Source organism: Pogoniulus pusillus, chromosome 9, assembly GCF_015220805.1.
Source record: "Pogoniulus pusillus isolate bPogPus1 chromosome 9, bPogPus1.pri, whole genome shotgun sequence".
Classification (NCBI taxonomy): domain Eukaryota; kingdom Metazoa; phylum Chordata; class Aves; order Piciformes; family Lybiidae; genus Pogoniulus; species Pogoniulus pusillus.
In genome coordinates this window covers 27490698-27504047 of record NC_087272.1, presented here as the reverse complement: position 1 = coordinate 27504047, position 13350 = coordinate 27490698, and the positions used below count along the sequence as shown (strand labels likewise).

Here is a 13350-nt window from a genome sequence, read left to right as displayed (position 1 = left end):
ATGCAAAACAGTTTCAGCAAAACCAGAAATATTTTTTCAAGGATTAATCATGGATCACTGGTGTCAAATTTCTAAGCCAATACATTTAAATGGTATCCCTTAGTGACTGTGTGTACCATGAGTGGTGTTTATTGACTGACTGACGGATCATCATCAGGGCTTGGGGTTTTCTTTTCTGTTTTACTGTCTTCTCGTTTTTTCTTCATCTTTTCTGTACAAAAGCTAGAGATTTGGTGGAAGAGGAGAGCAATTACCATGAAACAGTATCCTCTGAAGAAGTAGAGATCACAAGTTAATAAATACCTCTGTCTTATCATCCCAGGCTAAGGATTTAAGGATGGAAGTGAAATGAAAAACTGCAAGTGCAGAAATTACATTTCAGGGTGAGACTGGTTAAAAAATGAAGAGAACTTCTGTGGCTAAGCACAACGATTGGGGTAAAGTTGGGCAAACAAACTGGATTTCTCAGCAGGAGAATGGGGATGTGTTCAGGGAGATAACATAAATACTAAATAAAGCCGCAAGATGTTACCTGTTAGATAAGCACACACTCACGCACATATCTTGCTATGAGGATGCATAAACCAGCAGACCCAGTGAATATAATCGACCCTGAATAGGATGTGTGAGGAATCACAAGATGAAGTTCATGCTACCTGTTGTGTGACAAGAGTGATGTAGTGCTGACCATTGACTTCAGTAAGCTCTCATGGCCTCTCTTCACCCCTCCAGTTTTTTTCCTGAGCACACACACAGAGGAAATGAGACAGTCTCCTCTTACATGTCCAGAATTGTATTAACTACTTCCATACAGTAGTATCACTGTATCATCACACTGGGTATCATGATTAGAAGATTGAGAAAAGATGTCAAGCTCTCGCTGTGAAGGCAGAAGTGCCCTCTTGTGCACTGTTGTCTCTGAAGTATACATTCAGGTACAACAGCAATAGAGAGAGCACTTCTATTCCCTGCATGTATTGCATCTTTTCCACATGTAGGAAACATTTCTCAGTGCTGCTACTTATCTCTTTGAAGATCAGTGTATTATCTTGAAAAAGGAAAGCACTTTTTGATTACTGAACAGTACTAAATGTATTGAATCCCTTCTAAAGGACCTCTGATGTGTTATTCATTTAGTCATTTGATGCAAACATCACATTTGTGGCCTTTGGGATCACTAAGAATACTGAGAAACCTCTGCTGGGGCAAACAGAAACAAATAAACAATAAACCCCAAAAGCAAACCAAGAAATTGTTATTTGCAGATGCAAGGCAGAAAAGACTGCTGAGAGAGGAGACTGTTTAAAGATCTCTTTCTTGCTTTCCTGATAATATTCTAAATGAAGAAAATAGCTTGGTTTGTATTTGCTGAATTTTAAGAGCAATTATGTAACAGATTGGACTTTTGTGAGGTTCTAGATTATCAAAAACACTTAATGCTTGCTACTGCCTTGAATGATTTTCTAAATCAGATTAAGTATTAGTGCTTTCACATCAATTCTAATTGCATGTTTCCACAGGGCTGATTTCCAAGTGGTCCAAAGCATTACATCATGGAATTGTGTCATCACTGTTTCAGTCAAGTTATATTCCACTGATTTCAGTAGAATATTAACAGCCTAAAACTAGAATATTGACTACACACAATGATCTTATGTTCTCCCACTGCAAGCATTTTAACCTCTTCTATTCTCTCACACTTTATCACCCTACCTTACTCAACTCCTGGTTCATTCTCATCTAGCTTCATGCCAAAGACTATTAATCTTGGTTCTTCCTATTAGCTTCAATCATTTCCATGTTAGCTTCCTCTATGCACTCTTTGATCTTGTATGCATTTTTCTGTCTTTCTACACTTAGTAAGAACCATACTGACTGGATTTAACATATGGAGCTTTACTGCACTCAGTTCTTTTTGTAGTCCCTTTCCAGTTCACCGATTTCAATTCAAAACATGTCCCCTCTCTTGTCCATATTTAAACAAAAGGAAAGCCAAAGAAAAGATTCATTCAGGCTGAGAAAACTGTCATGGAAGAGAATACAAAGAAATATTGAAAGGTGTTAAAACTGCTTCTGAGAAAGAAATAAATAAACATGACAGCAGATTATTCAAAGACAACTGGGAAGATAATATATTTTAAGCCATTTTGCATACTCTGTTAAGGGAATATTGTGTTTCCTTAACTGCCATACAAATTGAAGTATTAAGTAGTGTGGCAGATTAGGAAACACCCTCCACTGTTGGAATATACCAGACCAGCTCAGACAGCTTGGAAGACAAAACTGTGTTTACAGCAAAGCAAAATTTGCAAGCATTGTATACAATACATTTACAAGTATTTACAATTATATACAATATAAAGTCATGCAGAAATCCAAACTCCCTCCCAGACAAACAAAAGAAACCCAGAAGGGGCTCAAAGCCACCTTTTCTCTCTTTCTTTCATCCTTCCCAGACAGAAACCAAAACAATCAGCAAAGCTTACTTGTTATCTTTTAGCCAAGGTTAGTGAAAGATTAGAGTGGAGCAAAGGGGAAGTGAAAAGGAGGAGAAAAGGAGAAGCATCCCAGAACAGAGTCAATTTGTTTACATTTTGATTTTTTATCCCTTTCAGCAAACCAATTAATGATATAGATTTCATAATTATTTTGTTTTCAGAACCAATGCTCTAATTTCTCTTTATTTTACTAGGATAATGGGTAGAATGGAAGCAGTATAAACTTCAGATATTGATAAATAAGGCAGCAGGGGAACAGCATACATAAACAGCCAATAGCTTAGCAAGGAAAGAATACCAACTGACAATCTGAATGTGCAGATGTGTTTTGGGTTTTGGCAGAGTTTTAATTCCAAGACTAATTCAACTTCTACTGTTAAGGGAAGTAAATGGTATGTACAAGACAGGGTCTGTAACTGTGCCCGGAATGCATGGCAGTTCTGATGTGTTATCAGAACACTGTAAAGTTACCATGAAAATCTCTACTCTTAACATTTCAAACACAGACTTAGAGGGAACAGAAGACAGTCACAAGTAATAGGACAGTTCTGCTCCTTCAGTACACAACCATGCAGTAACACAAAGTCATCTAACAGTTTTGGTTGTCACTCACTAAACTGGTAGTAATTTCAGACAACCTACATGGATCAACTCTCAAAACCAGTTGTTAGGGACCAATATCCTAAAGAATCACAGAACAAAGAAATGGATAGGGCTATGTACTAAGGTCGTGTACTAAGAGGCATAATTTGAAGTAAGCAACCTCACTCTCTACTTACACGTGACAAGTTAGGTCCCTTAGTGGGATCTAGCACTGGAAGCATAGATTTAATACAGTGTTGGAGTCATTGATGACAAAGCAGAGTATTGGCTCACTTCTCTCAGCAATTTTGGTGTCAGATTTCAGAGAATATCAATTTCCAATCCTGATTTCTAGCCCTGAATCTTACACCCATCCCCTCAATTAATTAATTAGCTCCTAATTAATCTTTGAAATCAAGAGGTAGAATGCTTAAAACAGTTAGCTACACTATGTAACATTGCACATTCCTACCACAAAACAGAGATGACCCAAGATTCACTCTCTTTTCTGCTTGCAAAGTTTCAAAGACAATTTTCTACCTATCCTGCAGAAATGTTTTAAAACCATCAGAAAATATATTAGTCAACAGTGAGAAGCTACTATTGCAAATGCATGTTGCAGGACAGGAGATGAGTCTTAAGACACAGCTTCATTTCTACAGGGCGTTTCTCCCTCTCATAACCATGTGGTGAATAGCATCTCACCTTAGAAACCCTGAAGCCAGAAGCAACACGTGTTGCACAGAAACTGTTACAACAGCTCTCTCTGAAAGCAGACAGTGTGCACTAAAGCAGTGCTGAACGAAGAACTGAAGAGCTGGCACAGTTCCCATCAATCTCTTACATCACTTGCCCCAAAACAGTACTCGTAGACGTGATGCAATTTACACAGTTATTTTAGGACTTACAACATGAAGGTAGAAGGTGCCACAGACTGCAAGTGAGAAAAAAAACAATGAATGAAATAAAAGACTTGTCACACAGCTGCAGCAAAGGGAGAGCTACAGATCACAAAATAAAACATGATGAAATTTCAGCACTCAGAATCATTCCCCTGTAAGACAGGAAGAACAACAGTCAAGTTCATTTGCAATGCAGCATCACAACCAATGATGTGATGCATGGAGGAGCAGCCATCTCCCCCTATGGGATTAGACACAAAATACTTACTGACACACCAGTTTTACTGTAGGAGAATCAGAACTGTTTCCCATATTTACCCATGGTTACATTGGCAAGAGCTCTGTAAGGAATAACAGCTGTCAGGGCAAGTTTGTAGGAAGAATTAAAAGATCATGGCTGACCCTGGGTGGCTGCCAGGTGGCCACCAAAGTTGTTCTATCATTCTCCCTACTAAGCTGGACAGGGGAGAGAAAATATAACAGAAGGCTCATGGGTCAAGATAACAAGAGAGAGATATCAGTCACCAATTACTGTCATGGGCAAAACAGACTCAGCCTGGGGAAAACAAATTTATTGCTAATCAAATCAGGGTAGGATAATAAATAAAATAAAATCTTAAAATATCTTTCCCACACCCCTTCCTTCTTCCAGACTTTATTTTTTTCTTTTCTCTACCTCCTCCTTTCTCAGCAGCACAGGGGGATAAAAAATGAGGGTTGCAGTCAGTTCATCATACATTGGTTCTGCTACTCCTTCCTCATCAGGAAGAGGATTTCTCATAGTCTTCCTGTGCTCCAGCACATGGTCCCTTCCATGTGAGGCAATCTTCCATGAACTGAGACTGCAGTTCTTCATGAACTTCATAAATGAGTCTTTTCCATTTGGTGCATTCCTTGGGGAACAGACTACTCCACTGCAGGTCTGCTCCACCATTAACCTCCATGGGCTATAAGGGAACAGCTTGCATCACCATGGTCCTCACCACAGGCACCTGCATGACCTTCTTCCCCTTCCTTCTTCATAGACCTTGGTGTCTGCAGAGCTGTTTCTCCAGGATATTCTCACTCCTCTAGCTGAAATTGTCATATTAAGGGTTTTTTTGCACACTTTTTAAATGCATAATCACACAGGTGCTACCACCATCACTGATGGGACACTAGTCTATCTTGGAGGTAGCTGACACTGGCTTTATCAGAAATAGCAGAAGCTTCTAGCAGCTTCTCACAGAAGCCACTCTTGTAGCCTCCACTGCTACTAAACCCTTGCTAACCAATATAAGAATTCTGCCAGTGCTCTGTGAGAGCAGCCCAAGAGCCAGGCAAAGCTCTAAGTTTTTTTCCTAGTGTCCAAGAATCATCAGCATCATAACTGTTCTTCAGGACAACAGGGGAAACCTAAAGGTCTCAAAATAATAAGCTTTACTATAAAGAGCAGCACCAGACAGGATCTGTACCCACATAATTTAATGCTGAGCATTCACACTACTGCCTACAACAGAAACACACTGCTACATTGTTTACCTCATCCTTTCTGAATCGACTCTCAGATCGTTTCTACACTTTACTACTGAAATGCCTATTAGGACTGAGCAGAATGGAGTATGAAGAAGAGAAAGACACCATAACATAAAGAATTCCAGAAGCTGCTGCTTCACTGCCACAGACACCACACCTTACCTACCTCAGTACAACTCTCTAAATGCTTCCTCCTGAATTTGAGTCCAAATTGGTCCCTTCCCAGGTATACTGTGTCATCAGTCTCCTCATCTTCTCCCTCTGATGGATGAAAACCATGATGAAGGTTCTCCAGATGGAGGCAAGTGTTACAACTTTTGTCTTCCCCCTTCATTGTCTGCCAGGCATCCATACCAGCACCCTCTCAGTACTTGGTCCTGTTACTACTGATCATCACATATTCCAGTCCCATCTGCCAGACAGGCTCTATTCCCTTACAGAGAGATTTCTTCTCATTGTTGATTTCTTATCACACTTTCTACTCTTCCACTTATCTTTTCAGATGAGTGCCATGGATCCATTACTCTTCCTCCCCCCACACCACCACCAATCTGGGGTCCCCTGCTAGGTAGCAGTAAGAGTTTCTGCATAAGGGAAAGCAAGCCAAGAATCAATGGAAGCCCCAACACAGTCTCACAGAATATGAGAGCAGCAAGTGGAGCTAGATGCCAAAAACAGGCTCAATCATCTGCCTTAGATAGGGCAATGAGATGAGTCAGGCCCAGCAGCCATCCAGAGAGCCCACAGTAGGATCAGCAGGAGACAGGACTAAAATCAAGACTGCAACATCAGTCCAATGCTAGCCAGAAATAGGGCTGGCAACAGGCACAGCTACAACAGCACTCAAGCAAAGACAAATCACAGCTCTTCTACGACAGCCCAGACAAGGTCTGTGTTTCTTCTACATTCACAAAAGCTGATTCAGATCTCTGCTAACTTTACTGATTACAGTGAAGTCACTCCTGATTGAAACAATTATAATGGGTGGTGGCTGGCCCTAGTGATTTGCTTATTCTCATGCCTTGATCACCTCTACGCCGCTCTCATGCAAACCATAATTTAACTTTACCTACTCTTTGAAAATGCCTATCTAGAAAAACTGTAGAAAAATGTGTGGAGAGACCAGCCCCAGAAGACCTAACTGCCCCTAAGACTGATTAACTCTGAGTGTCATTGAGTGTGAACTAGGCTGATCTTGTCAGAACTTCTCTGCAGTTTTTACAGCCTGCTTATTTGGGTGACATCTTAAAATCTCCAAGTCTCCAAAACCTGAGCAAACAGCTATTAAACCTTCAAATGCAGCATGTTTTGTAAGAAGAGGTGTCTCTGTCAAGGGGAGAGGACAGCCTAGGGAGAACAGGAAAGTAGTCCTAGCTGGAGCCTGACCCATGTATCAATCCTCAGTTCCCACTCACCAGGAGACACCTGCACATGGAACAATAGCACAAGGCTTCACATACTTTGGCTCTTGTTGGTGCTTGGGTCTCCCTCAGCTTTTGCAGGATTTTCTGACAGGACCTCTCCAGTTTCTTTCTCAGGAAGTATTGCTTTCACCAGCACAAGCAGCCTTTGTGCCCAGCATACACTCTTGTTACAAGACTAACACAGAACTGAATGACATCGCCATTCCCTGTGGACAATAAATTGCAAACATGTGGCTGAATGAGACAAATGACAGCAGTTCCCCTGTGAACCAGGTTCTCTTTCTTTGAAGTAAAATCCTGGGCTGATCCTCATTGCCATTCTACCTTCTGGTTAAAAATATCTGTCCTTGTGAGACTTCACAAGTCTCTGCGAGCGGCTCCCCCTGTACAGTGAAACACCCCATGAGATCCACTGAGGACCAGGCAGTTCTGCCTGGCTACACGTGTTCCTACCCTTGATCTCACGGCCTCCTGATGCTGCTCCCTTTAATTTTAACCTTGTCCAACAGACTGATAACCTATTTATTATGCACCCACAAGGACACTAAAACTCGGCTTGCTTTCTTTGCAAGATCACGTCGGGGGATGGAGGGGCGGGGGAGAGAGAAGGGGGCGGCGGCCGGTGTGTGTGACGGGATGCGCCGCCAGTGCCTCTGCCTAGGGGCTGCAGCGCCGCGGTAAGGCGGGTAGGGGGGGTGGGGGACATCTACTGTAAACCCTCTCGCGAGTGAGGGCTGCATGTCCAGTGATGGGCTTTGCCCTCCTCGAGGCAGCAGCTGGAGGGACTGCTCTGTAGTGCCGACACATCTCCCGAGCTCTGCTCTTTACCGGGGCGCGGGGTGAGAATCACGCTGCTGGAATACTGAGCATTTTCTAAGTCAGTAAGTGACTGGATAAACCAGCGCTGCTGCCCCGAATACAATGCTCTCAAGCACTAGCGCAGCCTGCCTGCGGAGCCGCCTACTCCGCTGGCAGCGTTGGGGCGGGGAAGCTCTGAGGCCATAGAGCCATGTGGCTGAGTCTGCGGGGCTGTCCGGGTTGGGAGCCCTTCCGTCCCGGTCCGCGGCTGTGTTGGAGGCTGCGGACTCTGTTAGCTGCGGGCCCCCAGACGGGTGTTCAATCCTGGGGGGAATAATCGCTGCCACTGATAGCTTGTCGGGGTACGAGTTGCGGCTGGTGCTTTAGCCGAGGTGCTTGGGGCACGGCCAACCACGGCCCCTCTTGCCAGCGATCGCCTGTTTTCTTCTCACACCCGCCGCTGTTACGTAACGTGGGAGTCGGAGCCCCCGTTGGTCGTAACGGTTTTTAACCGTTGATAACTACGGCTTTAGTTACCCGTTACCAAGGACTGCCATTACAGGTACAGCACTGCAGCCGCCGGGCAACTGAGCGCAGGTCGTGGTACCTGACCTGGCGGCAGCAACAGTCGGAGCCTCTCCCACTCCGCGCAGAGTCGCTGAGATCGCCCCTCAGAACGGAGCCGGTATCGTTCCAGGAGGAGCCCTGCGCCCCTGCTGCCCACTTGCCATCCACTCTCTCCCTCACCCACCGAGGTTTGGGTACCCCCGAGTCGCCGTACCCCACCACGTGTTTCGGGTGGGATGGTGGTGCGCGGGGTCACCCGCGGCCGCCAGCGCCGCTCACAGCCCTGCGCTCAACGAAGCACGGCGTGAACTGTCTTCCCTGCTCCAGCCCGGGATCCCGAGCGGGAGAGTGATCCCCACGCCGTTAGCTCAGATATTTTAAACAGCTTTACACCACGCGGGCGGAGGGGAATCGGTGCTGCCATTACACTCCGAGGAAAGTGCCTTTTGTTTTTTTAACTGGAGCGACACCGTACGAGAGGCTGAGTGGGACCCCATTCACCCCAACGGTTCCTCCGACAGTCTGGACAATGGCTGCCTGTTCCCTCTGAGGTGCTTTTTGGGAAGAGCAGAGCCAAACCCCATCGGCTTCATACATGCGGCGTGCGGCTCGCCCGCGCTGCCGAGGCGGAGGCGGGGAAGGCAGGGGAGCTGCTGGGGCGGTGTGTGTTCCCCCTCCCCGCCGCCGCCGCCCCCGTGCAGCGGCGGCACGTGGTGCTCCCGGGGCGCGGGTCCTCAGACGCCCCCCCCGCCCGCAGCGAGTGCTTTTTATAGCAACACCGACCCGCTCCCCGATGGGGGTTTTCTCGCTGCGCTCACGTTACCGGGCGAGTGCGATGCTAAATAAAAACGGGGGATGGAGGAGGAGGAGGGGGAGGGAGTTCAGTGAGCGCCTAATTAAGAGACGGCGTTAACCAGGAGAGCTAAAAATAGCCCCGAGCGCAGCAAACCGCATAGCCGCAGACAGCAAACCCCCATTGATCCCGCTCGCTCCTCCGCCGCTGAATGGAGCGGCCGCCTCTGAATGGAAGGGAGCGCCTGGGCGCATGAATGGGAGAAGAGGGGCGCGGTCGGGCGCCGCCCGGGGGCGCTGTGGCGCTGTGCCGTCGCCGCCGCGCGGCAGCTGGAAGCCCCGGCCGTGCACGTGCCGGCGCGGGGGCGTCTCGGTGTCACCTGGCGGCAGCGGTGGCGGCGGCGGCGGGCGGGGAGGCGGGCGCGGGGCAGGCTATAAGAGTGTCCCGCCGCTGCACATGTACACTTCGGGGAAACTTCCTCGCTGGAGAGCCGCGGTGGCCATGGGAGAAGCGCCAGCTCCCGCCAGCCCCGCTCCGCCCTAAGGAGGGTAGCCCCGTGGCGGAGGTGCGGCTGCCGACGGGACCTCCGCCCCGACCTGTTCCCGCGGTAGGCAGCGCTGGTAGGCGTGCCTCCTTCGCTAGCACCTGCCTCTGCCCTGGAGAAGCTGTGGCGGCAGGATGAGAGTGAACGGGAGTGAGCTGAACAGCTCCGACCTCCCGCGGGACCCACCGTCCGAGGACTCCCCGCGTCGCCCCCCATGGGTGACCTCCACCCTTGCCGCCATCCTAATCTTCACCATCGTGGTGGACCTGCTGGGCAACTTCCTGGTCATCCTCTCCGTCTACCGCAACAAGAAGCTGCGGAACGCGGGTAAGGGGCGGCGGGGAAACCCGAGGGGATCGCCCGGTGTGAGGGGCGGGGGGGCCGCGGCGCTTAGTGCCCGACCCACTTCGTCTGCCGACGAAACTTTGCCCGGGCTCGCAACTCCAGGGCTGGGCGCGCCCTGCCTTCATCCCCAGCCAGCGGTTATAGGCTGTGACAGATGCCAAGGGCTTCGTCTCTCCTTCCGAGTCTGTGATCGAGCGGGTAAGGGTATTTTTAGCACCTGCCACTGAACCGTGGTGCTATTTTTAGCTCTAGACAGTCCCCACCTAGCAAAAATGAAAGGCAAGTGAACCTTAATTAAGAATTAAATTTAAACGTGGTTCTGGCGATGCTGCTGTGACACAGTGTGAGCCTGTGCATGCTGGATGCTATTCTTCTCATTGATTTTCTTTGAGTTTAAAAAAATGCTTCAAATAACGACTGTAATGGATGAAGCATCAATTCAAGCAAATACTAAGTTACAGACATTGCAGGATTCGGGGGTGGGGGGAAAGGCAGCCCTTTTATTTTGATTGTTCACCTTCTTCCCATCTTTGGGGAATGGAAAGCATCTGACAAAAAAACAGATTTAGGCACGTTCTTTAAAAAAAAATAGAATCTCGAGTTTTGACAGGATAGTCTGTGATGGTCTGTTGAATAAATCCCTCTTAGTTCATGGATTATTGGTCAGACAGGCAGGAACTTCTTCAGATTCATTCTGCTTTATCGTGTCAGACCAGCTGCTGCGCACGTGTACCAAATCTGTGCACTCGAAACCCAATGCATCTTTCATTGAAAAAAATACAGGAGCATGTGAAGGGAGCTGTGATGTTAATGAAAGCAGGGTTTCACTCCATGGAGACTGAGATCCGGCTTACTTCCCCCCACATACACACGCAACTGTCAGCTTCTTTACTATAATTTCACGAAATTCATTACCTAATTGTTTAAAAATCATCTGAGGGGGAACCTGAGCCCAAGATTGGCTATAGTCTAGCCTAATAAAGGTATCTTTTTCTGGACTCTGTCAGACAGTGGCACTTGTTAATTTTTGAGGTTAAGTCAGGTAATTCAAATGTCTTTTCAGCCACAGTGGAATACCAACACCAGGATCAAAACAAAGACTAACAAATCGATTTCTTTTTTCCTTATGACTGCCACTCACAAACTCTTAAAGCTGTATTCTTTTCTCTCTTTCATTGACAAAAAATTTCATTCACTGGAGATGGCAGGGTTACACACTACAACACTCTCTATTTGAAAGGAGATCAGACTCCAGAAGTCCAAGCCATTGCTGCAAAACCCCTGTTCCCTGGGAGATTTTCAGATGGAGGGAGGAAGGTATATTACTGGGGTTACTCCAGGGTAAAGGAAGATATTCTGCTCCCCCCTAATTACTAGATATATACTGCAAAACTTCTGGGAGGAGTTTGAAATACAGACATGTCTCATAATAAGCCTGAAAGAAACATGGTGCCTGTTTTCAGGAAACATGACTGCATCACTGGACTCTCTACATGTGCATATTCTCTGCTGTAGATCTCACGTAATCCCTCTTGAATCCCAGCACGTGTTCACTTGCTCACACTTACTGCATTTATTGTTCTTGCCTTTTCTGTCATAGTGGTTGTTAAGAGCTGCAGCAAACTGACAACAGTTACCTCCCACAGCTAGGAGAATAGAGCATTCTTCTGAACACTAATTGTTTTAGACTGGAACCTGAACTAGATACTGGTTTACTCTCTGAAGTTAAGAATTAATTAGAACAAGTAGGTACTTTCCACAGGACAGAAAATAGCTTATGTTCCCTTTTAGGGGAAAAAAAAGCCCACCACCACATTTTTTTAAAGTTGTAAAGTATTTGTTTTCTTCAAGGTAAAGATTTTTGTTTTTTACTTTTAGTATATGGATAAAAGGAAACTTTGGAATGAACATAATTAATACTCTTCACAGAGGTGTATGAAGTGTTTATGACTAATCCTGCAAAAACCTATGCTTGGGCGTAACTTTACTTGTATGAGCATGACTGTTAAGCTTGGAGTTGAATTAGGAAGGGGCTAATCAGGTGTGTAAATTTATGACAAGGTATAACTATATAGAAAATTCGGGCTTAGTATTTGTAGGTATGAAGAAGAAAGTTTCCTAAATCTTGTTGAAACTAATTCAGATTATTGAGGAAGAGATTATGTTGAAAATAATCTGATTGATGCACACAATTAATTTGTAACTTCCTAGTTATGAAGACAATTACAACTATTTTTACTGATCCGAAATAGGAAAAAAACCCTAATTTTATGGCAACTGATATTAATAAGCCTTTTGCTGGCACATTTATTGAGAAAAAAGGACACAGGATGAAAATTCCACTGGAAAAAAAGGTCAGGGAGGAACAGAAGATAACCTCCTGAAGAAAATGTATCTCACTGAAGATTTCCTTCCTTCTTTGCAAAAGAGGCCTAACAGAAATAAGGAGTATGTAACACTTTACCAAAAAGGTGGATTTGGTGGGGGAAAACATCTTTCATCTCTGCCCTACTCTCTATTATATAAATATTTTTTGGAAGATAACTACAAATTGAACCCATGGACCTATGATTTAAAATGTGCTCTGGGGAACAGTAGGAAGGCCTAGAAAAACCTACTCAACAAACCTTCCTGACAGTCAGAAGGTTAGTAAAAGACACTGATCAAAGCAGAGATGTCAGTATCTCAAAGAAGTTTGTCTCAGCAAGCGAGGAGTGTCTGATACTACAGACTCCTTCATAGTCACAAGCATGGCTTCAGTAGATGCTCTTCTAGACACAGAAGCTGATGATGCAACTGGTAGGATCCTCTTTTATTTAATGTACTTGACTTGTAATGAGTTTCATAATTCTGGTCTGGTTTTAGTTTTTTTGGGGTTGTTTTTATTTTTTTTGTTTGGTTGGTTGTTTTTGTTTTGGTTTTGGTTTTTTTTGGTTGCTTGGTTTTTGTTTGGGTTTTTTTGTTGATTTTTCTTTTTAAATGGTGGCTTTGTAATCTAACAGGCGCCTGACACAATTCAGTCCTGATGGGAGCAGCTACAATTTCATGCTGGCCTTCACAAAGACTGAATTTGGTTTATGATGTCTGTGATCTTTTAACTTTGAAACAAAGTTCAAGGGAAACATTCAAGGCATAAGGATTTTAATGCCCATATCTTGATAGGACATTCACACAGCTTGAATTTTAAACTGATGTGCTTTCCTGAATAATTAATTAAAACCCAAAATAATGAGACCATTTCATTTTTAAATGATCTATGTTGTAAATCATCCTAATATGCCTTGTTTTCCATTGCTAATATTCATGGATCAGAAATAAGTTCATTGAGCAGTTCTACCCTGAAACATGAAACAACTAGCCTTAGGGGAGATGCATTAAAGAA

General features: G+C 45.1%; 1 protein-coding gene across 1 annotated transcript in view; it reads left to right on the top strand.

Moving 5' to 3' along the window:
• The first annotated feature begins 9493 nt into the window (after nt 1-9493).
• MTNR1A (melatonin receptor 1A) overlaps nt 9494-13350 on the top strand; it is a 50784-nt gene continuing 46927 nt past the window's right edge. The window contains exon 1 of the mRNA XM_064149022.1: nt 9494-9950. Coding sequence (XP_064005092.1) covers nt 9758-9950 — 193 coding nt within the window. The 5' untranslated portion in view covers nt 9494-9757. The remainder of the gene's footprint in view (nt 9951-13350) is intronic.